This window comes from Trachurus japonicus, chromosome 3 (assembly GCF_045865225.1).
Source record: "Trachurus japonicus isolate A0001 chromosome 3, Traja_1.0".
NCBI classification, from domain to species: domain Eukaryota; kingdom Metazoa; phylum Chordata; class Actinopteri; order Carangiformes; family Carangidae; genus Trachurus; species Trachurus japonicus.
In genome coordinates this window covers 40,056,172-40,084,081 of record NC_140909.1, presented here as the reverse complement: position 1 = coordinate 40,084,081, position 27,910 = coordinate 40,056,172, and the positions used below count along the sequence as shown (strand labels likewise).

Sequence of the window (27,910 nt, the reverse complement as noted above, 5' to 3'; positions counted from 1 at the left end):
TTTTCTTCTCCTGCTTCCAGAACCATCAACATTATAAAGGTTAATGGTCATATAATAACACATGTATGTACTACATGTACATAGACCTACAAAAATGAGGACATTAGAATATGAGGAGCTACTGTTATTTACATGCCTCTATCTAAAACGTTTCCCTTTGTAAAAAGCTGTGCTTTGTTCTGAAACCGCCTCGTCTTCACAGGTAGAAAAATACAAGGTTCATGTCCCCAGACCTGCCGGCAGTATTTTCTGTCATGTCATGCAAAAATACTTGGAAGAGGACAAAGTCGTCAACACGCTGTCTCCTTATTGTCCTACAAAAATAATCGGTAGCAAAATAGACTTTAAAGCCTCAAGAGTCATGCATCTGTCATTTCACTGGTTTCTGTACATAATTCTGCTGTTTTTTCTTTTACAGTCCTGAGTGTGCAAAAAGTCAATATTACTGATGGTTAAGAATAAGACCAATGTCATGGACTGCTGAGAGAGAAAATTAAAGATAAAAAAAAGCAAAGGCATCTTGCTGCTCTCTTTCTGTGGAATATTCCTATCACATACACAAGTATTCCTACGTGCCTACACTACATCTTGCATGTTCAATGTGTAATTTCACTGAAAGTTTGTGGAACAGTACAGTATGTGAAACGTTTTCAAGTTCGGTATAAATGCCTGTTATGTACTTTCTACTACACAATACAAAGCTGCAAACAAATATTTTGCATATTGGCAAAGCTTCCTGAAATGAACGCTGGCTGTATTTCACATCGCCGCCTGGAAAGCACTAATGAAGCTATAAACTACAACTGTGGTTGGATGTTTCCTCAAAGAATATTAACATTTTACAAAAGTGCATCATCTTCCTGATGACATGTGATGAATATCTCTGTCAAGCTCTCACATATGGGTTTCAATAGTTGGAAGTCCTGTCTGCTCTAATGCCTGAAGCATCAGACTGTATTGTCAGACTAATTTGGCGCACGGTTCAATTAAGTGAATAATTGATCAGAGGGAAAATGTTGAGTCTATAGTTGAACACGTTTCTTACTTTAGAATGAGTTTCTTCCTGAAACTTACAGGTGTAGTTAAGCATCCTGTTATTTGCTTATTATATAGTATATTATAGACTAAACAGGGCGCAAAAATGACAGTATGAAACCCTAAGCAAATATTTGTCCTAGGCTACAGTATAATCCTTCACACAGTGTTTACAAGTGATGGTTGACCATTTCCAATGTCTTCATAACCTATCAAATGCCCAGATACAAAAACAAAATCAAGTGAAATGCATTCAACGTTATCTTGTATATGCTTTACAAAATTGGTATTAATGCTTAAAAAAATTAAATTCATTTTGAAATCCATGGTTCACTTTTACGTCTGTACAAAAATGTAAAAATCATGGAAATGAAATTTCAACAAAAGCGCAAAGAGAACACATTTCTCTTAATAATAATAATAGTAATAATAATAATATAATAATAATAATCCCATTTCTACAGATTTTCTGGCAGGTTGATGCCAAAGAAAAATATTGCCATCAAAATAATTCTGGACAAAATGTGAGATCATACTAACATGGTACGGCTTTAATGCACTTGTCCCCTTTTGCCACAAACAACATGAATATAAAAAGTGCTACTGTCAGCTGGTGGGGAGGAAGGACTCTGTTACAGATTGAGGCTTGGCTGAATGAGGGAGGGGGGGGGGGGGCTCATCATCTTTCTGTACTGGTGTAGCCATTCTTGTCTGCATGAAGTCTGTGTGTTTTTAGTCACTGACAGGAGATGTGTTGTACAGGACGTGGATGGCTGAAGGGTTTCCCTAAGAGACGCTGGAGCAGCGGATGCTGGGGGAGCCCATCTGTGTGAGCACCTTGTCCAGCCACTGCAGGGGGCCGTTCAGGTGCAGCTCGATCCAGCAGGGGGTGCTGGTCACCGTCTGTCTCCTGGGAGGGACAGCGGGAGAGACAGGTAAGTACACACACAGAGCCATGGAAAGGACAGGAGCAGGTCAGTTCACTCACAAGTTTCAGCAAAGTCAAACTATGTTATCTTCAATTCTTAAAAAAAACACACAACACAGATGAATGCAGATTTCTGAGTTAGACAGAATTTCATGTCAGTGTTTTCATTGAGAATAGGAAACCTAAAATCTAATCTATAATTGATGTTATATGGTGATGGGCTGAACTGACTCAGACTCAGTCTGCTACCTACGTCCTTCTAGAGATCAAGTGATGCCTTCATAGGAATCATTCTGCAACTGAAAGGAAGATGTTTAGTTTCTTAAGCTTTTGTCACTTTTGTCTTTAAACCTCAGAGGAAACCATCGGATGTGATGTTCCACTTGTAGCACATGGTTTGAATTTTTAATTTGTTTCTTTTGTTCTTGATTTTTTGAAAAAGAATCACTTTAGAAGAGGCAGCATTAAAAAAAAAAACTTTTCCAGACATTCAGCCCTTTGATCTCCATATCCTTTGGCTCTTCACTGATTCCCCTACAGACGTCATCCAAAAACTGTTGGTGCTTTTCGCACAGAGGAGAGGAGAGGCCATTCAAAGTAATATGATTTATGAGGTTAAGTGGAGTTAAGTGACAGCTCTTCGAACAAGAAAGGTCACATTTCCAAAAACACCCAGTGATAACCCTGTCATCTCTGTCTCTGTGCTTTCACTCCTTTGTGTTTTTTTCTGGCAAATCAAGTTTGACACCAGAGTTGAGTGGGATTCGGGCAGCAGCAGGAGACAAGAGGGATGTTTGTGGAACTAAACATTTCCATGGGTTTAAGCTGAGTTAAAACCAACAGCAACAATCAGTGTCAGCAATAGGTTAAATGTATTTTGCATGTAGAAATCCATCTCATTCCCCCTCTTGTTTATCTGAAGAAGGTTCTTGGTTAATTTTTCCATGTATCTGCTCCCATAAATTAAACCTGAGTTACTGCCTTGTTGTTGTGCGCCTCTGCCAAACAGTTGTGTTGTTTCCAAGAACATGTTTTGTAAGGTCACACTGACTCCGACCTTCGACCAAAATCATCTCACTTCAGTTGTGTTGATGAAAATTACAAAAAAAAAATGAAAAGTGGGGGCGGAGGGACAACCTGAGGGAATAATGCCTCCGGACACAGCTGCTGCTGACACAGTCAGTGAGGAGAGAGACAGAGGGAATGAGGAGTGGGTGAAGGTGGAGGTGGAGGTGGAGGAGAAGCAGGGCATGGCTGCTCCATAGCCTGAATCCTGTTTTTGAGTGTATCTACATGTCAGTGTTTGGTGTGGACGGGGCTGAACAAAGGTTTCCTCGCTGTGGAAACCTCCTGTGCAGAGCCAGCCTTCGTCCAATCATCTGCTCCCCTTTGTTCCGTCTCCTCCTCTCTTACTATCAGTGAGTCAGACTGGGTGGAAAACAGGGAGGGGACGGAAGAGGGAAAGTCTGACATCTTTTTTTTTTGACACAGTACATGTGTGTTTGTTTAAAAATAGTCTGGCGTGCCAACTGGTGCCTGTTTCTATTGATGAGGGCTCGGCAGCGTCATCCACCGGATTCAGCAGAGTGTGAGCAGATGCCTGGGAGCGGGGGACTGCTGGATTCTGGGATATGATTCACAGTCTGTTTGTTTCTATTGTCTGTGTTTACATATGGGCTTGCTAAGGACTTGATCTTCAGCACTCGTAACATCGCTGACAACTTGATTACGGGTTTTATCTTCTCTTAAGCAGTTCAGCTCTGTAGTGGTTGAGGTTTACCGTTATGGAGATGGATGAGTGGTTCTGTCACTGCAGCTTACCTGTACTCTGCTCCCCAGCCCTTGACGAAGCTCATGCGGATAGTGCACATCCTGGTGAGCTGGTAAACAGCCTCGAAGCCCTGGTTGACTGACTGGGCCAGCAGAGCAGCAAACTCTTGGTTGTTGAAGATCTTCAGGTTACATCCTGGAGGAAACATCAGACCGGACAAACCAAGACACTTTTACTATCTCCTTCTGTTTTTATAGAAAGTAGAAAGAAAGGTTTTAGCTCCTCACAATTTATTTAGAGATCTGACCTGAGGGGATTCTCTCTGATGTTGTTAAATCAGCTGATCACAGTGTTTTAAGCACAGCTCATACTAATAATGTAATAAAAGTTATCTAAAGCAGGAAAATATGATGTGGATGAATCTAATTTAATCTGTGTATTAAACCTTGTGAAACCATTGCATTAACTTAAGGACAGTTAATTAAGACTAATTATGGTCAGATCTGATAAGACTGCAGTGAGTTCTAGGTTTAATGTGCTGGCACTTTTCCAAAATGTAACTGAACTGAATGAAAGAGGTGTGAGTGCCAGTCTGAAAGGTCCACATGACTCAGACAACAAATGTACAAACGTTTGCCCTGACAACAACTCTCCATTCAGATGTAAATGTGTTGCATTCAGGGAAGTCTTTTCAAATCGTACAGTAAAAGCAGACAGACTTCAACACATAAAAAAAAACTGCCTGAAATCCACTTGAGCTCCAGAGGACAGCGCTGGACTGGTGCAGCCTAGATGTGGCCTCTGTTGATCACAGTTGCGATGATACAGGCGCAGTAAAGCTGCTCTCAATCACCCATTTTAAATTAACTTAACTTAGATGAATCACAGCTTGGCTCGCTAATAATAAATGTTGTCAGTTTTGCCACAGACATGGAGAGTTGCTCAAACTGGAGGACTTTGGCAGCAGCAAGCCATCACCACCACTGCAGCCTCTACTAGTTGTCTCCAAATTTTTATTTTTCCCCTCACCATAGATGACTACACCCAGCTGTGGAGGCTGGGGACGATGCAACTTCACACTGGACGTTTTTATAGAACACATAAGGAGAAAGGTCAATAAAGGCATCTGCAAAACAAATCTGATTTTGTATATGTTGGCCTCAACATTTGAGGTAAGTGAGCATTTACAGTTCGTACCACTTCATCATTAACAGACACCCAAGTAGCTGAGGATCAAACCGCCAACCTTGTGATTAGTGGACCACTCTCTCCTCCTCCTCCAGCACCACATCTTCTCTCCCTTTCCAGTTTCGCCCTTCTGTTTTTTTGTTTTCCCACCAACCTCCCTCCCCCCTCGTCTCTGCTTCGTGCCGTTCATCCCGCTCTCTGTTCTCTCCTCTCTCCCAATTTGTACGTCTCTCTGTCCTGATCCCTCTCCCTCTCTATCTCAGTTAGCTCCACACACACCTGGAGGGATCTTGCAGACCGTGGCAGGGTGCCAGCCGTAGCGCTGGTTACAGTTGGGGCTCTGGACGAAGATGGCGCTGTCGCTGAGACACTCCGCAAATACTTCTCCTCCGATGTAATACAGCCGCACACCACGGCCTGGAGGAAAACACAGACACAACAAACTTCTCAGATAAAGCTCATATAATGCCAAAGCACGGTGTCTCATGTATTATTTGTATAGTACAGGTGTGTCAGTAAAGACTATGACTCTATGATTATGACCCGACTGCAGCCATACCGATATGTCTGCGTGTCAGCTCCACAGATGCGTTGCGGTTGACGTTGGACAACAGGCCCAGGCAGAAGCGTTCCGAGTTGGAGGGGTCTGTGAAGCCGTCCACTGTCAGCGAGGGCTGTGAGGCGTGGAAGGTCTCTCCTACCCGCTGGTTGAGCTCATAGTAAGAGATAGAGCACCAGAAGGCCGGCTCACAATATGTCACTGGCTGAAGGTCTAACACAGGGAGACACAGAGACACCGTTTATTATATGAATCCAACAAAAAATAGAGGAAGAGCTGGAGGAGAAACTATAGAGACTGAAACAAACAGGTAACAGAGACAGACTTAGACAACATCAGAGAAATAAAGTCCATGGTGGACAGAATAGGAATGAAGAGCAACAATGAAGAGGCTAAGGGGGTGAAACGTGGGGAGTGAAGGGGCTGAGGTGGATGTAGAGGGGGAAGAAAAACACCAGCAAAGAAAACATCAGGCTGAGCTTGCGTCACGAAATGTCAAACCCATACGCTATTTCCCAGAAGCTTTCACCAGACAAAATGTGGAAACTCAGCCCTCACTGATGGGACGCTGCAGCCAGAATGGTCAAATTACAGGCTTATCCACAATAGTTTTCAGTAACTTCAACTGGTTTTGGTAATTTGCTCTTTTTCCCTCCTCGACATGACCACTCTCTAACAACTTCAACATTTTGTCCTTGGCTTTGAAGTTTCAGAACAGAGCCGGACGCCACTGCCAAATGAAACTGGTGTGATTTTGTTATTTCACCAGTTGCTTTCCAGCCAAGCCCCCTGGCGTTTCTCCATCCTGATAGAATAAACGTAGGATATTGTCATTGATGTTAGTGTCGGCTGGATGGTGTCTTGGCCCAGTCGGCGGCTCACGTGGTGCAGGGAGGACAAAGGCTTCTTTCATCACCTGGTTTCCTCTTACAAAAATGGAGTTAAATCAAACAGAGAATTCCCACTGGGGAGATGCACTATTGAATCATTTGTCTGTAAGTAAACGCAGACAGACAGAAAAGTACACAAACACACGCAGTCCGTACCTAAGTTGCTGTGTGTGGGTGAGACGGGGTTGGGTGACAGGTTGGGGGAGCTCGTGTCCATGCTGTGGGTCATCTGGTGATCGCTGGTCTCTCCATCCTCACTGAGGTAGCCTGGTGGTGGCGTTTCTGAGACACACAAAAGAGACACACACACACACAGACAACATCTCATTAGGTTTGTGGCAAGCTTCCCAACAACATCTCTACTGGGAACGCAACACATGAAGACAGAAAAGAATAAATACTGGCCAATACAAAAGAATTGAATTACATAAAAATCAACATAAAATACAGAAAGTTTTGTTTCGTTCCCCTGCCAACTATGACTCATTGTATTATGCAGTTTTACTTGTGGTAATGCTAATAATTTCACACCTCTACTCATCAAATAACAGAGCTTTTTCAGTGCCATGGTATTATTACTTGAACTTGTGTTCTGAGTACGTCCACCTTTAAAGCTGTTACAATCTGATGTGTGTTTACCACTGGGCTGGAGGGAATCACTGTAGCCATGTTAGATAACAATTGTTTATCCATTCACAAGTGTAACAATGTATCACTGTGTCAGTCTTAAAGTTGTACTGGCCATTCAAATCCACAGCCAATCTGGATTAATCAGTGGTTTTCTGACAGAGCGCAGCAACAATGGTGTGATCTGAGACCACTCAGAATGTGACAGTGTGTGTGATGCAGGTGCAGGAAAAGAACGGTCAGTGCTCATATGATCAGCCTAATGTTACCTAATACAGACCACACTCCAATGCCCCAATAGTTTAAACAAGTGCTGGTCCACAAGATGATTCAACAGAAAACACAACAAGGTGATGTGTTGCCTGATCCATGTATAATATAATCTTTACAGCTGGGCATTGAGATACTGTGGGTAATTAGACTTATATAAAAGTGATCGTTACATCCGTCTTGGTCCTAGCTGAGTGTTGGTGTGAATCCTGTAAGGAGGCATGCTGGTACCTGGTATGTAGTTGCTCTGGGGCTCAATTCCAGCAGGGAAGTTGGTGTTTTCAGGGATTGAATGGCTGTAGTCATCCAGCGGTGGGAACTCACTGGGGATTTCTGTGTGTCGGGGCACCAGCACTGGTGGGAGTACTGTGTAGTGGACATAAAAATAGACACAACAGCCAGTTCCTTAGAACACAGTGCAACGGAGACTTAAGAGGAGAACTAAAACAAACACATTGCAAGACAATATAAAAACAAAACGGTTACATTATGATAAAAAACATCAGAAAACAAAGAATAAACAACATTTGATCTGGATAAACTGTAAAACTTCCTCCTTTAAACCCCAGCTCATCATACCTGGCGTCTCTACTCTCTGGTAGTGGTATGGGTTGACACACACTTCGTCCTTCTTTGTGTGGAAGGCATACTCGCACAGCTCCACCGCCCGCAGCTCGTGGTGAGACTGCAGGTCGGGCCAGCGCCACAGACGGCAGTAGATGACGTGGGGCAGACCTTTTCTGTGGGAGACCTGCAGACGGCCATCCAGAGACCTGCAGACAAGAGGAGGGACAGAGGAAGACCAGTTTGTCAATAATTTGTCAAAGTTTGTCTTTGGAATCACCAGTTATGTTTTTACCAAGCATTTTTAGCCAAATTAAAAGTTTCTGTTTTTGGTATGTGTGACATGTTACGTAACATCAGACTAGATGGGGACTAAAAAGGAATGCATAAAAACAAATGTCAGAAAAAAAGACACTGACATAGACATTTTTAAGAAAAGATCATGTTGGCAATACAAAATACAGGTAAGTGGCTTTTAGTCCAAATCCCAAATACTTATAATATTGAGAAAAGAAATACTGGGACAATAGAATAAAATTCTCTAAGGAAACGTGAAGTAAATAGCCTAATATTAAATATTATATCAAGTCAGTGTTTCAGGTTTCAGTATATTATAATGAAGGAGATATAGAGTATAGGGAAAAATATATTGGACAGCAGCATACACAGTTCTGTCCTCTAACACAAATCAAACACTTGGTGTGGGACTGTTGCTGCTAAGTCCGGCCTCTGACACTGCCTCCTAGTCCTACTGACGAGGGTCCCAGCTGTGTGTGCGCTGCTTATGAGGTGATGTCTAATAATAAACACCCGGCAATGAGATTACGTTATGTATAACAGGAATTTCATTGTGTTGTATAACATCTGCACTCTGCATTGACAGGGTGATGATTTAGGCCGTCAGATATTCATAAGATGCAGTTTGATGTTGCAGATTGACATAATGGGGTTAGAGCCTGTAAACTCTTAGCACAATGACCCATGAAAGAAAAAAGAAAAAAGAAAAACATTACGCAAGAGGCAACAGCCACATATGTCCCTTCTATCTCAGCCACTAGCACACAAATACAGAGTAAGGGTCAAAGGCTTAAGCTAAAGCCCTTCAGAGGGACAAATATCTGTCCTCCAAATAAAAACAAGTCTGTGTAGTGTGTCACAAATGAAAGCTCAGCAGTGCCCCATTTGGGTCAGCCATTATATGCCCAGCAAGTGATGAATAGTGGTTTAATTTTTCATGGCAAAAGCTTTCATTCACTGGCTCTGTACTTTAAAAGGGTTCTGGGGGAGTGTGTGTGTTAGGGTGGGGGGTTGGTGTGTTGAATTTTTCAAATGGTGTCCGAGTACTACACCAGCAGACAGTTGAAGATGGAGGCAGTTGCTGGAGGAAAGCTGGAGAAGATCAGGATCTAAAAAAATGTCCCAGAAGAAACGCAAACCCAAAATGTAAAAAATGATCCTGTAAAAGTAAAAGTCAGTAGAATCCAGAGGAACTCTACTGTACTCTACAAGCCTTCTAAGAAACTTTCCACAGCTGAGGCCCGGTGGCTTATCTACTGTCTGAGAAGTTAAGTTAGGCTGCACAGTTTGTGAAACAGCAGTGAATTTGAGACCATCTGAGAATTTAAGGTTTGCTTAACCAATGGACACTATGGTCTGTCAATGACCCATAAAACTGCACTTCTTCCTACATTAGTAATAGGCTGTAGTGTATCTATTAAAGCTTGTTCTTGTTTTCCAGAGTGAGCCACAGCAGCATCACTGCTGAGTGTTGACACATAAGAAAGGGAAATGAGCAACTTAATAACTGTAATAATGACAAGAATAATAAATATGCTACGTAATGGCTAAGAGCGTAACAATGTAACACAACACAGACACGTGTGTGATCAAAGAAGTCCGGGCCTTTTCAGTCCAGGACAAAAAACAGATCTTGGCTCACCACTCAGCTTTTGATCTGATCTGTGTTGAGAGATGTGGCTTCTCCCACAAGGACAAACTGCAAACTAACACAGCAGGAATATCTCTATCTGTGAATGTGGATTTATACATCAGACATACGTATATGCATACAGACCCTTTCAGGGAGTATAAACAAATACAGGTGTTACCAAGGATACTAATTAAGGCTCCATTCCATTTAGTGTACCAGAGCGTTTTCTAATGAGCCACACCTGTCTTTGTTTATACTCTCTGAAAAGGTCTATACACATCTAGCTCATACAAATGTGTATGTGTATGCTTATAGACATACGTTATGTCATACAGATTAGGGATCGACCAAGATGGGTTTTTTTTCAGGGCCCATACCAATCATAATTAATCAAGGAAACCGTTATTTAGAACTGATATTCATTTGCAATAAAAATGAAAATGTTGTTCTCAAAATTTTAGAATAACACACAAACTGAATACAGTATAGTACTGCTTGTTTGTGTTTTGGACACTGTGAAAATCTGTGATAAAAAGACCTTAAATATTTGTAGAATAACACAAACTCCACCACAGATCTCGGTTCAGTGGGCGGGACATTGTTACACAGCCAAGAGTGGTGACTTCAAGCAAGAAGACGGCTGCATCAGTCAAAGGAGCGCCTTTTAACGTACACTGATTTTATCAGTCAACGGTGAATATCAGGTGAAGTTATCAGCCAAGCTGATGATTGGTTGATCCCAAATACAAATATATACATCCCAAAGTATGCTATACGTCCACAAGTCTGAGGCCACTTTCCCAGAATGAGAAGAAAGATAATTAACATTTGTAAAAAAAAACTTGTTAAGTTTATGTTATGTGGTTAAATATTAAGTTTAACCAGTTATACAATATGGAAACTAAATTAAAATCTTACTATGGGTATTTCATGTATCTTATATCTTGATATAGGGACATATAACTGCTGAATGAGAGGAGACAAATACATTTACACTTTGGCTTATTTTGCATTCAAGTACACAACTGCAATATTGTCAACATTTTAGTTGGATGACTTGTGGTTAAGTGTGAAGGCCTTGTGATACTTGTGACTGCTGTTCCTCTTTTCTATGGCAGTTTTCCTGTGTTTGGCCTGCATCAAGTCATGATTTATAGAGGCTTTCCCTTCAACACGTTGCATTACTTTGCAGTGTTTCTGTTCAGTAACCTCAGTAAGTTGCCTCAAAAGTCCCTTAAAAAAAAAGAAAAAGTTGTCATGCCTTTATTAAAGCTAATCGGTTTTACAAGAGTTGGACAAAATAAAACGAACATAAAACCTGTTTGTGGTTTAGTAACAACTCAATCACAGTTACAAAGGCAACCAAAAAAGTGAACCGTAGGAAACTGTCCAAATTCATGATGCCACGAGGGAAACACATGAAAAATACATCTGCAAAGAGGAACAGTGATCACATGTAGACTCACACACACACACACACACACACACAATCACACACACACACACACACACACACACACACACACACACACACACACACACACACACACACACACACACACACACTGACTGCAGGAAACAAGATTAATTACAAAACAAACTGTGTGCACCTTGGAGAAATTCCTCTCTGACATTATCCACAGACAAATTAGTGTTAAAAGATACAAAGAAATATAAAGCAGGATTGGATTATTGTGCTTACTGTAAGGTGTTTGCTTACTGTGTTAAACGTTCAGACAGGACTGATCTGATGTCAGTGGTATGTGTGTGTCCCTGCTGCTGAGTGGGTGTTTGGTGGGGCTGGGCTCTGTGCAGGCTGAGGCCTTACTGACTCGCTGCTGTCCTACTTACTGCCCTTGCTGTTGTGAAGCCCGCTGTATCTTCACCTTCTCAAGGTGTCATTTGTCCCTGATCTGTAGTGTTTGCTCGTAAATAAGCACAACATCTGTTTACATTCTTGTGTTTGAGTGGGAAACAGATTGAGTTCATATCTGAGGTCTCAGAAACAGACGAGCTCCTCACAAAACACACACAACAGTTTTAGAAAGATTATTTTCATTATTACTTGACCTGTCGTTTATACTATGTATTGTAATTCATCCATTGCTTGATTCAAAAAATCATGAAATGGCCACAATAAATAAATAAATAAATAAATAAAACAACACAACACTATGAAAACTGTGGCTCGACATCATTCAACGTTCACGTGTTATTTCAATGTTTTTTCAGACTATGACATTTCAAAGGATCTATCTATATCTACAGATAAAACGAAAGATGAAAAAAGAAGGAAAACCAACGGCAACAGTCAAAACACAGTGTTTATGAAACACACAGACAGGTCCGGGCACACACACACACCATACCCTTCTCAATCTGACTGACTCACTTTATTGAGGAGATTTATGATGACGTGCTGAATGAGACTTTGATGAGAAACACCTCTGTGACAGTAAAAAACCACTCCTGCACCACAGCCAAGCCTCAGCCTGTTGTTGAGAGGAAGAGCCAGTGACACTGTCTAAACATCCCACCTCCTGCTAAACACTTTAAAAAGCTCTGAAAGCTCAGAGTCCTTCAGCTATGTAACGGGGGGAGTCAGAGGGGGGAAACTATGACCCCAAATTCCCTGGGCTACTCTGCATATGTGTGTGTGTGTGTGTGTGTGTGTGTGTGTGTGTGTGTGTGTGTGTGTGTGTGTGTGTGTGTGTGTGTGCTCCAGACTGAAGACTGGAGGGACATGGGTGGGATCTGGAGGCTTCCAAGAATCTATGAATTGAGTCCAGGAGTTTTCAACCTTCAGCTGCTCCCTGAGGCACCAGAAACTGTTCCGCACAGACTGATTTTATTTACAGGCAAAGTCACAACTCACTCTGAGAAAATAACATGAATACAAATAGATATTCTTTTATGCTCTCTTCTGAATGAGGTGTTTTTTTCTCCATTTGTCAAATGCTTGGCTTTTAATTAAGTAAACAGTGGCTCAATAAAACCTGAGATGAATGGTGTTTAAGGCCAACCTCAGCGTGTGTCACCAGATAAGTGCTGCTCAGACTCTTCCCAGTTATGCCAGGAGCCAGTGAAGAGATCTAAGAAGACTAAGTGATGTGATTGTTAATTTGACCTCGTCCTCTGAGGAGCTAATGAAGCATTGTGTGTAAAATATCAGAAAGCTGTGAAATTTACCAAAACACAGGTTTAAAATCTTCATTTACAGTGAAAAGGGGAAAAGTAAGCACATTTTGGATTCAACATGAATTTAAATGCAATTCTTCATCCAGTTTTACAACAAAATTGGCATAATTCTAGTAAGTGATGTGAACCTGTGTTAAAAATATTGTACTCAACTTGATGTAACATGTATTTTTAGCTGGACCATGACAGCAAACCTGGTCTGACAAACACATAGATGACTGACTAACTGATGCAGTTACACAAATGGTCAGTCCGATTCTGTGCAACCTGGTGATAACGTAACACCATTGGTCGGCAGACCGAGTGCTGGGAGTTCCCCATTGGCTGCTGCTCTTTCATAATGAACTGGCAGCAACAGTTTCTCTGACACGTCACGAGGGGACGTTTGCAGGCAGAGTTGCTAACTTTGCATCTTTTACTGTTTCAGTCACAATTTTAAAATTGTTGTGTCGTAACAGCGGCAGAATTGTGATTTTGTTGCATTTGACACTGTTTATGTGAGCAGGAGAGTTGTATAAAAGAAACAAATACAGATCTGAACCTGGCATCAGGAAAATGCTTCAGCTCCTCATAGGTTTTGACCTAGTTAGACTTTGAATAGAACGGGAAACTGTAATCAAATCGAGAAAATCAGTCCCAAGGTTGTCCCTATTTTATATTGATCCGTCTTTGAATTATTTTCTTCTTCATCAGTGAATTGTCCAAGCCTCACATCATAGAAATAAAAACAGCAAATGCCCACATTTGAAAGGTTGAAAGTCCAACAGTAATTCTGTTTGGAAACTCATCGACTGATCAAATCTTAACACCAATAGTTTCTTTTTTGTTGAGAGACTGATCAACTAATTGAGAAGTGAAAATATCTGTAACTTCTGCTTATGTCCAGGACAGATTTCTGCTGACCTTTGTGACAGTGAAGTTCATTAAAACGTGCTCACTACTGAACATCTTCAGGTCGCCTTGGTTCCCTTTCTGACTGAGAACAAGAGTCAACGTATGACGTCTCTCTGTCCGGGGACGGTCAGAGGGACATTGACATCAGAAAGTGAAAGGGACAAATTAGTATGGATCTTTTTTGGTCTGCCTGAGGGGAAATCGTGTTGACATCATTGTGTTCTGTGACCTGAGGCCGATGCTGAGGCTGACTTCAACGCCCTAACCAGCACATCTGTTTTTGTCAATGGTGGGCCGTCCAATCTGTGCATACACACACACACACACTAGGGTATGTGCAATGCTGAGATTAAGTAACTATGCTTCCAAGAGGTTTGCACACTTAGTAATCGACTACGTAAAGAGACTGTTTGAAGATGAAAGGGAGGAGGATATGGAAATGTGTGTGTGTTGGTGAAGAGGAGTTTTAGATACACACATTTTAGTATGAATGTTAGTTTGGTTGACTCATAAAACAGACTGAGACTGAGCAGATTGAGCTTCCCTGAGCTGGGAGGAGGGGAGAGGGGGGCAAAACAAACACTCTGAGGCATGTCCAGTTACACACAAAGACACAAACATACACTGTGGTCCTAGCAGTGTGAAACACACACACACACTGCTTGTGGGTTAAGACCTTTTGACGTGGACCTTTTACGACTCTCTGCCAAGATCCAAACTCAAATGAAAAGCTAAGCTCACTAAAAAAAAAAGTGCCAGCAAACACTGTGAGCTAAACTTAACGCCTTTTAGGGTCAAGTCTTTTTATGAAATTGAAATAAAATAAGATAAGTAATCTTGTACATTTCAGTGCCTACTAATAAATCAGGACGTCCAGTCACAATCTGTCCTTTTAGAGCGGAGAGCAGGGAGGACAAAGTGGGTGATGGATAAAGAAAGGAGGGTGCTGCTGGACAATAGGGCTGGCAGACTGTCTCAACAGCTCAGGGCAGCTCAGAGTGTCTGTGACTGGGCCCCTTAACCCCCCCCTCCCCCCTTCCCTGTCCTCCGTCTGTCCCACTATGCCTCCGTCCCAGTGCTGAGTGAGGGCTGAGGGTGGCGGTGGTGGAGCTGAACTGGCCTTTGTGCCTTTCATAAAGTCTGTGCAGCCACGAGCCACAGGGCTGCGGTCCAGAGACGGGCCAGAGACAGGCAGCAGAGGACTGCCGTCTTCCAGCAACAACACTAAACACCAATCATTCACTAATTCAGACCAGGATGATTAAAGAGTTGGGTGTTCAAACCTGACACACTTCACAGAACCTGTGGATTTCAGTGCATTTCATGAGTGATTTAGCAACAAAGAGTAATCCCACAGTGTTGTAGATCTCATTTCCCCTAAAACTGATTCATCTGCTTCTATTGCACTTCCTTCCTTTTATACCAGAGGCCTACGTCATGTTAATGAAGGCATTTTCAGGCCCTGTTGAACCTGTTCTCGTATGACTATTCACTATCAACTTAATCCCTTGATGTGCTAGCATTCAAGGAATCTGCAACCACTGATTTAACTCTATTACACAATTACAAAATAAAGACGCTTGCAGTTTGAGCCCTCTCTTCCTCTCCCATCTGAGCTGGAGGGAGGTAGTTAAATGTTAGTTTAACTTCAACTGAGAAAACTCATTAACAACCAACACAATCACGTCTCTATAGCTGCTATATAATGAAAATGAACTTCATTAAGTATTACATTTGACAGGACTTTAGTCACTTCAGTCACTCTGAAGCAGTTACACATTCTCAAATATGTGGATTTGCAGCTTTTAGTCTAATGCTGTTTGAGATTAATTGAGAGATTTACTTGAGAGAACAATCAAGAGACTCATCAAAAATGGACATCTCAGTTTGGTGTCGTCCCTGAAAGTGTTATCTCTTTGACAGTTGGTAAATCCTTTTATTTCCACATTAATAATGTGAAAATAGTTTTCACTCTCACTTGCTTTGGTTAACAAATGTTTTATCACTGTGCGCCAGCAGTGATCGACTTTATCGCACAAAGAAAATGCTCAAAGTGCACAAATCTTGGCTTGCGAGTGCATACCGGCAGTGGAGCAAATCACACAGAGGAACATATTCCACACACATACACACACACACACACACACACACACACACACACACACACACCTCCCACTCTCTCTGGAAAAGCCATCAGACTTCTCTTTTTCTTACAAAAGAAGGGGGGGGGGGCTTGTGGGGGCGAAGGAAGCAAACCAAGAATAGAGTGTGAGAGAAAAGCTCAGTCCCACAGGTGATATCATAGGGCTGGAGTGTGCTGGGACCAGTGAAGGAGGGTCTAATGTGAAATAAGAAACCAGGAGACAGACGACTGGCAGGGCTAGACGACAAATAACAGAGTCTGGGACGATAGAGGACTGGCAACCATTAGTTTTACTGCTAATGGTCAATGAGCTGAGCAGCCTGTATCTCTATTTCTGAATCAAAGTGATGAATGACTGAAAATATTCCAGATGCAAGTCATCAATAATTTTTCCCCACAGTCCAGTTAAATCATTTTTCCTACAGTAGACGGTGTAGGAGTGTGGGCAGATCTACTAGTCCAGTGATGGCCCGTCCTCCACCTGGATATCAGATCTACAGCAAATTCCTACCGTTAACCAAACCTATGCTTTCTGTTATGTCTTTTGTTGCTGGGTTATCAACCATATCTGTTCTTCTGGAGGGACTTTTACTAAATAACTTTAAATCCCATGGTCAGTCCCACATCTTATGTTATTGAATAACTGTTGATTCTGAGCTATGTAAGATGAGATGTGGCTAAAAATAAGATGTGGTGAAGTGAAGCGCTTCATGTCTGATTCACAACAACAAGACACAAAAATGAGAATATTCTCATAGTGACGATTATGTGTTCACTATTGTTCCTTGATCAGAAGTCAAGGACTTCCCAGTCCAATGGTTTGGACTGGGAAACATTTCCAATGCCAGAAGAATCTGAAGGTTGAGTCAATAAAAAATGTCAAAATTAAAGACGGTGTCAAATATAAAACAAGCAGCCATAGCAGAACTGAAATAGCGTTCAATTGGCAGGAAATATGATATGTGATTCAAGAGCAAGTTTACAAAAGTCTTTTAATCCGATCCATCATGTCTATTGTTAGAAATCGTTTTACAGGTTTCAGTACAGAAAAATAAGCTCTGACACATGTGTGGTAACTCAAAATGTCAGAGAGAGAGGCTAAAGACACTCAACTGAGAATTTGAATGGAAGATTTGATAAGAGTTCATAATAAAACTAAATGATCTGGGTAAAGGAACCAGCTACTGAACCCATTCCTAGTCTGCTGTGGACCAACACGAGGAGAGCCTCACAGAAACTTAATTCTGCTTCTTCTTTGACTAAAGTATTTCTCTCATCTTGAGAGCAGATTGTTGCAGACAACTTAATAAAATAAATGCTCAACACGTGATTTTTTCCCCCGACTAGTGTCCTACAAACATTCATGTTTAATGACTCATCTGTTGAGGCTTTTCGGTGAGACCATGGACCACTACGGAATCACAACACTGCTTATCTTTCACCAAACCTCTCAGCCGTCTCTTACTCAATTTCTATATTTTCAGACTTTCACTTGTGCTTGTGGCTTAGAAGTAATCTCCCTCTTTCCACCTAAAGCCCTGCTCCTTCATGTCAAGTTGTTTTCCCACACATATCCAGCTGTAGTCCAGCAGCAGCAGCAGCACTAGTGGCCAGTGGAGGACAAAGGCAGGTTTGTTGTCTGGTGAACGTGTCTCTGTGCGTGTGACTCTGTGTGTGTGTGTGCGTCTGTGACGTGCACACGCACTCCCCCGCAGATAGTGAGACGGCCGGGGCCAAGTTGAGGCAACGCTGTCTCTCTAACCCCCTCCACCCCTGGTGCAAGCCACAAACCAAACAGCAGCCCACGCCCTCCTCAAGGCCCCGGCAGGCAGAGAGCATTCCTCTGAGCTGACTAACCACACACACACACACACACACACACACACACACACACACACACACACACACACACACACACAGCCACACACATATACAATCACATATAGAAAATCTCAACTGAAAGTCTAGCACAATAAACTGTGAAGACACTAAATACAGTCCTATGTGATTTAGTGTGAATTCAATTCCAATCTTCCTACAGTTCATTCAAACATCAGTAATATTAGTCAATATATCAATATTATTATGCCACTATATGACTCCAGCTATTATCCATCTATTTAATTAAATTACCATTCAGCAGTTACATCCGGCTGAAGCCAATGAAGTCAGAACTCTCCCACTATAACTCTGGTAAACACACACACACACCCTGTGTTTGTGCATGCCTTGACTCAGAGCATTATCCTATTTCTGTCGACCAAATCAAACAATGTCAGAAATCCTGAACCCGGCTGAAGAGGGTCAATTATTGCCGTCGCTGGAGCAGCCAACCGCACACAGACAGACAACACACATAAACTCTCTATAACCTGTCTTGTATTGCGTCTCTGTCAGACAATGCCGTCTCAGATGACTCAGGTGTGATACCTGACGTGAAAACAGCCTCGCTGAGTGAGAGAGACTGTGCGTGCTAAAGAGAAGATGGCATACCTCTGATCACACAGGAGTACCAGGACTCCTCTTCTGTTTTTATTTTGCAATTAACGCTGACCAATTGACCATACGATGACCTTGTGCATGCACAGAGCAAACTGTCTGTGATCACTGTGAGAAAACCACAGCATGTGTCAAATATGATGGCTGACAAGTAGCTCAAGAAAACAGACAGGAAATATATTTTCACAAGGAAGCACAAATACACATACAGTAGTTCAGTGTGCACTGCTAAAGAAGACAGGATGCACACACCTCCGCTGCTGCTGCTGCTGCTGCTGTAGATCTATGTTAAATTGCAGAATGTGTAGGACAGCTGTGTGTATTGTATATATGATGGGCAGCATTACTACGGGAGTATGAAACAAAGTATCAGTATCAAAGTAGTATAGACATAGAAGCTGCAGTGTGTGTGTGTGTTATCTGTGTGTATTTAATCTAGTCTGTCATCCAGACACACACAGACACACTTCATTTGATGTTGAACTGCCGTCTAGCAGGAAAACAAACCAGTTCTATCTCAGCTATTAGAGTGTTTCTTTATTTTCATGCAAACCACACTAACCATGCTCTCCCTCTGATAAGCCGGGGAATCCGTCGCACTCGGCTCTTGCCAAATATTCTGTCTCCTCCACTTCCTTCACCTAAACCCTCGGCTTTCTGGTTTACCTTTCCCTTTCACACCCTGATCCCCTCGAATTTCAGCCTCTTTGCTCACCTATGTCGCTTTCTCTCTTTTTATTTTGTCTTCTCCTGTCTATCATTTATGAGCTGTCCTCCCTGATTAAAGCACATTCCTCTGCTATGATGACAGGTCTTCCCCTCCAGCACCAGACACAGTGGGAATTCCCAGCTCCTCTTCAGAGCTCACTACTCCCCTTTTATCTCTGGCACAGTTTCTCTCATTCTACCTCTGCCCCTCCATCAGAGCCTTTAACACTGTAGCATTAATCTGGCTGATAACAACTCACACTTGTACGCTGGTGTTACTGCATGAACTGATACCCGTGGAATGGCCCAGTATGTTACAAGGCCGCAAAAGTGTTAACCAAAGCATGAACCGATAAAGAAGACGATAAGCCTGAAAACAACACACTATTTTGATTTGATCTATTAGACCACACATTATGTCAAATATACTTTATATTCCAGCCTTCGGTTCTCTGGGACACAGATATATTTATGTCAGTACCAAAAAAGTATTGAGGTTCAATACTCAGCCTTACAACTCAACTTTTCCACTTTGGCTCTGGGTCTTATTTAACCAGGTTTTACTCCAAATGTAACCACGGGTTTCTATAATTAGAGGATACCCATGAGACGACTGTTTACTCTGAACTTGAGCTTATTCCAAATTGTCTGCAACCCCCATGAGTCTCAACAACCCTTTAAAGCACCACACTTGTGGACTGAGGTTTTGTCCTGTGGAAGGTGATGCTTGTTCTTTTTTTTTTCTTTTTTTTGTTAATCATCTGCTTCCTCCCTCTCTCTCTATCTCCCCATTTTTCATAATAATGGCCATACTAGTCTTACTGTTCCCTGTGTCTCTTGTCTTATCCCATCTTTCATTTCTGTGTTTGGGACCTCTTCACTCCCTACCTCCTGTCCTGACATGCAGCAGTGTGAATCAGACAGCAGTCTTGCTGCCAGGAGGGATGTGTGTGGACAAGACACAAGCACTACCCAGCACTGGCCCAGGCCCAGAGTAAGTTCAGGTGTTGGAGTGAGGAATCCACTCCCCCAGGCTCTGGGAAAAGAAGACACAACACACACATACGCGCAATACACACCTCTGATAATTTCCGTTAATATATTAGCAGTGTTCCCCCACCAAACTGCTCCTTGAGCTCCTGCGCAGCCCGAACTTAACTATTAAACCACCGTCAGGCATCAAACTAATGGCTGTATCTTTCTGTTGGGTTTCCTCATAGTAGAGTTAAAGCTGTCTCTGTCACAACATGACAGGACTATTGCCATGTTTACCTATGTGACAATTGGCATTTGGCACACAAGACTAGACAACGCAAGAAGTTATCACCTTCCATTTTCAACGTTGGATTCATTTCTTTTCATATTAGCAGATGTAGTGCAGCTTATACAGTTTGTTAAGGTCAATCAGTCTCATCACCTCAGGAAATAATCCATCCTTTTTTCCAGACAAAGTTCAAGATTTACTCACTGAATGTCTAAGCACTTGACTAATTAACTGTGCCTCTGACAGAGTGCACCATCCGTCTCTCAGGGTTCACAGAGGAGCTTGTTGAGGCCTGTGTAGCCTGAGATGTATGCAGTCACTTCAAACAACACATCTGATGTGGTGTGTTGAGTAAGTGACCAATTTGGAAACTTGAAGTGTGCCATTGTTGCACCATAAGAAGAAGCTTCAAATAAATACTGAACAATAACTTGCAATAGGACGTCAATCAGCGCTTGGTTCAACCGTCTGCATCCCCTATGGCTTAGAGAACAAAATACACCGACAAGTCTGAAATAGTCTTCACGTGAGTGTTTTCTGTTTGTTGGTACAGTTACAGATCACTGCAAACTTAAAATTGGAGTTCCTGTCCTGACACCACTATGGTTAAGGTGTGGGCACACTTGCACTCAGTAATGGCTTAGTTCAGGTTCAGAAAAGGTCATGGTTTAGGTTTAAGAAAGTCATTGGTTAAAATTAGGGGAACGTTGTGGTCTGGGTGAGAGTTACTGCTTCCTTTAACTCAGGGGACCTTCTTCATCTTAGTTAAGTTAAAGGAACATTAATGGCTGGAGAGGGAAACGGGACCCAAGCAGCAGCGTGGTGTTTTGTCGACCCACCAAACCTCCCCGACCTTCTCCTTGGTAACTTCGCTGTAAGAGTATTTAGTTGTTGAGCCGCTGTGCTAGATATTGACCAACCCACATGGGATATCTGAAGCAGACCTGGCTTCTGTTTACAAATGCACCAAGAAAGTCATTGGTTAGTCATCCTGTCACATTCAGCCAATGCAGGCTACCACACTTCACATCCACGCCCCCACACCACTGGAAACTGGTAAGACTTTCATGGACTGACGCACTTTACACACCAATGTTTGTGACTAACCCCAGTTTACAGCTCATAGGAGGAGAGCGTTTTAAAAGGAGAAACAGAGAGAAAAGGAGGGAGGGAAGCGAGGTCAATACCACAATGCCACAACTGCTCGTTGTTGAGTGACTAAGGCTTGAACTTGGACAGCGTTCACTTTGCTCGATGCTCTTCAAAAAAAAAGCAAAAACAACTCATTGTGAAAAACCACAGTGACCTAAAAGGCAAGTAAAGCAGTAGCCCTGCCCAGGAGATAGGACAAGCCTTATATACTGTACTCTACACTTTGTTTTCAACTTTGAATGGAGTTGCAATTCAACGTGACTGCAACTAATGTTTTTTTTTATGGGATGCAAACTGTATCTCCACTCTAAACATTTGGGAAACATATACACACACACACACACACACACACACACACGTGGAGGCCGCCACAGTGCCACTTCAACCACACACACACATAACCAACACCCCAAAATAACTGTATCTAACCAAAGTCAGGCAGTTTGACGTGTTATTTTAAATGTTATTCAGCAGTACACACAGCTCTGTTAAATCAGCTGGCTTTCCAAAAGCTCATTTTTACTGTCTGGCGAGCTCAACAGCTGCTAAGTATGATCTATGAGAGACGTAATACAGACATAAAACTCACAGGAAGGAGTGGCTTTCGACAAAAACGTGTAAACATCGTTAACTCTGTTTGACAAAACAGGAAAACATTAACCTTGAGATTTCAAAATCTCCTCTTGGTATTTGGCTCATGAAGATATGATCTGAATCAGCTGTGATGAGTAATTCACCTGTTTCCTCCCTGAAATGACCGCAGCAGATACCTGATCTATTCTTCCACCACAAGGCTGCCACTCTTAACTCTATCAATGCAGAGCGCAGGCCTGCTTCCTGCACCACTCAGCATCACAGCAAGAGGGGTAGCGGCCGGCGAGCCTCATCTGGGAGTTCATGTGTCAGAGGGATAGGAGCTGACCCCCCCCACCCGCCCTCCACGGACAGGCCTGAACATGCAGGCAGCTGCTGTCAGTGGGCCAGAACGTAGGGGAATTAATAGAAACAGCAGCTCTCCAGGGACAGTGTTAGCCCACACTGACAGCCAACTCTGATCTGGGGTCATCTTAATGCACTGTGCCTCTTCCCCTCCGCATTAGTTGGTGGGAAATATGAAACCTGGATCACAGCAAACATTATTTAACTTTCCGGGTAGGCTTAACTCTCAATGCTGGCCCGGGCCTGTGCAAGCTGTGATATGCACACTTGTGGCAATCAAGAATGTGGGAGCGCCCTGCGTGAGGTTCAATTTCCATCTGACACACTGGGTGCTATTAAGTCTAAATTACCCACAGATGCAAGTGACTGATGTTTTGTACAGGAGCAAAACTTTGAGCCTTTCTTTGTTACTTACTACAACTTACAAAACTGGTGCAGACTTTAAAATAGCTGTGGACACACACTCTGTTGGCACTCTATGAATTACACCTGACTGATGCTAACCGGATGACTTCATTAAATCCTGCTTTGTAATAGGCCTAACTCTTCCAGTTTTGTTACAAAATGATTTAACCTGTCACTATATTATATCATATTCATATCAACATATTCACATTGTATTGAGAGGTCAACTACCCTCATTTAGACAGCAACTTATTATTACTTTTATTACTAATCAATCATCTCCCAAGTGTTTCCAAGGAGATATATTGTTTGATGTGACAGTACAAGATATTCAGTTTACTATACAGTACCAGTAATAGGTTTGTAGTGCTTCAAAAGTTGGAACCAGTAGTAGTTAGGGTTTGAAATCTTTATCAAATGATTGACTGAATGATGATTGATCAAAAATCCTTGCTGATTTATTCTCTGCTAGTTAAGTTATTGATGTATAACTAATAATTTCTGCCATACCCTCACTGATGTGCTGTACATTGGTTGGACAACATGTACTTATGTAATAATAATTTAGCCTTATTTTAATGGATGTAAAATAAATCAGAGATGATGACTTCAGTTTGGGACGCAGTGACTTGAGACTAGACTTCAACTTGAGATTTGGGACCCCGGAACATAATAATAATAATAATAATATTATTATTATTATTGTTATTATTATTAAAGGGATAGTCCTCCGTGCCTTCTCTGAGTTACAGCGGGGCTCTGTGCAGCACTGTACGGTTGCGAACGGAGCTCACTTTTCTTCGTCTAAAAAGACACACCAAAAAAACATCCAAATACCTCCATACTGCTCGTCTGTGATGTCCCTCTTGTATTGAAGCCCCAACATGAGAAATTGTTCAGAAAAAAATTAAATAAGTATGTTTTAAGCTTGTTTGTAGCGGAAGCTCCCAGCACTGCTCTTCCTGGGGCCTCATTTATCAAAGAGCGTGTAAAAGTCCTCTTAAATTTTCAGTACGACGGAAAGGCAAAATGTGCGTACGACCAAAAAATATACACTCTTTTCAGATCTATCAAACTCCGCGTACACACGGCTGCACGGTATTTCCCTTGATAGATCACACCGGACCTGAGAAAAGCGTGGATGAGAACACGCCTCATACCCAGCCCCCTAAACAGCCCCACACAACCATATGTGGTCAATGCAAATCAGTTACGTGCATATTAAGTAGCCATGTGCACTCTGGAAACGTGTGGAATGACGTCAGTGGAAGACGGTGAAGACAACAGACGGACGGAGAGCGGAGAAAGAAGCGGAATTTCTCTGAAAGCGAGATACACGGTAACACGGCAATATCAGTCAGAAACATCATCTTGCATTGAAAGGCTACAATAAATACAAAAAACCTCCCAAATCTAAATGAAACAGAACAGAAAGAAGAAGAATCATATTTATTCTGCCCCTTATTTTAGATTATGTCATAATAATTTAAAGCAGGGTTTCCACTGCCAGTTACTTTGCACCCCTTTCCACTAACCCCCAACTTCCGTTCACTGGAAGACTTTGACTTTCATTTGTGCATAGCTATATATTAAAAAAAAACATTGAAGTCCACCAGTCTGTGACTTTTCCTAAAATGATGTTGGGCAGCACCCATTTTTGTTAAATACAATAAATATTATTCACACAAAAAATATCGATCATGTTTTCTCATTTGCTTTGATTTGCGCCGACATTATTGGGCTTGCTGCTTGCTTGTGTGTGTCCAGTCTGGCTACGTAACACACGCACGTCGCAGAAATTATTTTCCAGACTGGACAGACTGGTTGTGGAAGAGGTGTAGCCTACATGCAGGGGGAAAATATATGATATCAAAAGAAAACGAAATTCGTTTTATAAAGCCAGTATTTAGGAGCAAACTAGTGTAAATGCACAGGGGAAAAATCTGAGTCGCTGTGCTTTTCATGTAAAGTGCCGACGTCAACACGTGTGCGGTGGTGGTGGTGGTGGTGGTGGTGGTGGGGGGGGGGGGGTCATCATCACCACCACTACTTCAAACAGTGTCCGCGCTCCTCTCTCCCTCGCATACTGCAGTTCTCTGACTCTGCAGCGGTGTCGCCAATTCCTCTTGTTCTTCAAAAAGCGTGTAAATGCCGGTACGCCATGGTCTGACTGGTCGTAAATTTTTGCTCTTACTCCCGACAAGTTTTGGTTTGATAGATCCCAAATTAGGCGGAGAAAAGTGCGTACGCACAAAATGGGGGAAAGAGCGTGTAAAAAAGCGTGTATCCACAATGATAAATGAGGCCCCTGGTCCGTCCAAATCTCGCACGATTTGCAGCTTCCGCTACAAACAAGCTTAAAACATATACTTATTTAATTTTTTTCTGAACAATTTCTCATGTTGAGGCTTCAATACAAGAGGGACATTACAGACGAGCACTATGGAGGTATTTGGATGTTTTTTTGGTGTGTCTTTTTGGACAAAGAAAAGTGAGCTCCGTTCGCAACCGTCATATGGACATGCAGTGCTGCACGGAGCCCCGCTGTAACTCAGAGAAGGCACGGAGGACTCTGAAACTGGGTGAACTATCCCTTTAATGTCATTATTATATTCATCTATGACGTCATGTGTTTACCCATGTCAGTCATGTGATGTTGAACTTGATGGAGGCACAGTGCCTGAATCAGGGAAGAACCCATTCAAAGTGGGGCAGGATCATTTACTATGATGACTTACCCTGGTGTGTGTTGTTTGACATTGGCCCTGATGGAGCACAGTGCTCCAGTGGGGACATTTTGTAATTTTTTATAAATGTTTGGGGGCATTTTAGTGACGAGACCCCAGTATTTGCTTTATATATGGCAATGCAACTTTCTAAACATGGTACACAGTGGATGATCTAACACTGGTGAGTGCTCTACTATTGTACCAGTAAGACAACCACACAATAGGAAATGAACCCAATAAACATAGGTCATGACAGACATGACAAAGCTAAATGTAAAACATTTAACTGCACACAGAGTTTAGCTAAACTGCTAAATTGCACTAAAAAAGGTAAAACCCAATAGAATCTACATATTTTATTAAGTTATTTAATAGTTTTTCCAGGCCATGCATCATTAAAAGTTCTGATGGCATCAATCATCAAGTTATAACAACTGGCAGAAAATGCATGGAGACCCAGCTGAAAATGATTAGTCTTTATTACCCATACCTACAACAGCAGTGACAGCATTTGCTGTTGACTAGATCTCAACCTTGACCAACGTCCTGCTGCAGCAGCAGCAGCACCACAACCCTCTGTCACACCATCCCTACTTCTAGTTTGTATTTAACCATCAGTAATCTCGAAGACTTCGACATGTCTTCTAATGCACAGTTTTTTGTTGTTGTTTTTTTTACAGGAAGCTGAAATCAACCTCTCAACTTCGTGAAAAAGAAACAAAAAAACAACTTTCGAGACCTGCAGAGAGCCTGACAGAGGCACCGAGGAGATAAAAGAGCTCAGCTCCATAGTCGCCTACGCACTAACACTACACAGCTAGAAAGCGTCCCAGATTAAGGCCAAGTTATATAACTTGGACTCCATTTGTGCTTTTGCATTGTATGTGCGCTGCTGGCCAGTCCATGCACAAACACACACACACACACACACTGCATGCCGTCCGTTTTCAACCACACCACTTTAGTTAAATGCTTTGATGACAGGAAACTGCAAGGAAAAACAACAACTTGTTTTCTGAACTCACTTCACTGATGGCATGGAGCTAGCTGTCCTATTGGACCAGTGTTAGCCCGTTAAGCACCATACCCCCCCGGCCACCATGTTACTGTATAATAAGTGTGCAATAGTTTGCAGCACGGGCACGAGGGACCAAGTGGAAACGTCACCTTCTCGGTCGATGGAGGATGAGAGGTGAGCAGACACCGGGACCCGGTTAGTTTGTGGGTAACAACAACTGAGAGGTTCCAGAGGCTGACCTGCCCCCCCTCCCCTCCTCTCCCCTCCGGGATGCTGCTCTGACGGCCGCCGGCAGCACAGCGCTCAACCCCCGGCCCTCCTCCTCGCTTACCTCGGTATAGTGATGCATTTGGTGTTGATGTTCTGGGTGGTGATGGCTTTCTCCAGCTCGTCCAGCTGTCCCGTCTTCTTCAGCTTCTTCACCAGACTTTTCACGGCTTTTTCGCACCACTTCTCCTCCTGGCCGTTCTGCTCTCCTTTCTTCCAGCCCAAAAGTCTTTTGACAATGGGGGGAGTGAAAGGTAAAATTGACATGTTGAGTTTTAGTTAAGTCCTTCCAGTGTCGAGAAGTCCGGTCGGTTTGGACGAAACACGGACGGACGGGCGCGCGGGCGGGCGGGCGGCTGCTCTTCAGAACGGCCCAACAGCGGAGAGGGAGGCGGTTATTTCAGCTGGAGTCCGGTTGTTGTTGTTTATTAAACGACACACGGAAGCATCCCGGAGTTAAACCCCTCAGTTTGAGCGCACTCAGTCCGTCTGGATAGAGCTCAGCGGCGGACTGTGCACAGAGAGACTGTTGCGCTGTGGATTTAGTGCTCCTCCGCCAGGAAACCTAGTCCCGTCTGCGCTCCTTCAAACCGTTGCTCTTTTAACGTATTTTCAACTTGAGTCACACCCTCGCAACGATTTTTTTGACTAGTTCGAGAGTTCAAACACCAAAGTGAAAGTACTCGGTGAGCGTTTTACTCCGGATGCACTAAACCCCTGAGCAGCAAAGTTTTGTCAAGTTCATCCGCGGTGCAGAGTCCGCCGACTGAAGTCTGCTCGAAGTCTGCATCAAATGCTAATGCAGGGGGCTGCTGCTGAGAGTCCCATTCAGGCTGCACAGCAGAGCCGTGAAAGGCCAGTCTGAGCAGCTGGCCAAATGTGCAGCGCTGATGTTGCACAATCCCCCTGCCTTTTCCCTGCTATTGCTCACT

At 42.7% G+C, this 27,910-nt stretch overlaps 1 protein-coding gene across 1 annotated transcript; it reads right to left on the bottom strand.

Annotated features, from left to right (window-relative positions):
- On the bottom strand, positions 1-27,910 carry LOC146990398 (SMAD family member 3). Its single transcript, XM_085772626.1, has 8 exons — positions 27,043-27,910; positions 7,848-8,041; positions 7,500-7,634; positions 6,528-6,653; positions 5,482-5,694; positions 5,202-5,339; positions 3,785-3,929; positions 1-1,945 (listed from the first exon to the last, which is right to left on the bottom strand). The coding sequence occupies exons 1-8, from the start codon at positions 27,243-27,245 to the stop codon at positions 1,822-1,824; spliced, it is 1,278 nt and encodes a 425-aa protein (XP_085628752.1). The 5' UTR covers positions 27,246-27,910; the 3' UTR covers positions 1-1,821.

What these genes read in the sequence shown, in the direction of transcription:
- LOC146990398 (XM_085772626.1), bottom strand. Translation starts at nt 27,245, where the DNA reads ATGTCAATTTTACCTTTCACTCCCCCCATTGTCAAAAGACTTTTGGGC. An exon ending in ACCCACACACAGCAACTTAG is followed by an intron (nt 5,695 to 6,527) that starts GTACGGACTGCG and finishes TCCCTGTGTTAG; the next exon opens with ACCTTCAGCCAGTGACATAT. An exon ending in GCTGACACGCAGACATATCG is followed by an intron (nt 5,340 to 5,481) that starts GTATGGCTGCAG and finishes GTTTTCCTCCAG; the next exon opens with GCCGTGGTGTGCGGCTGTAT.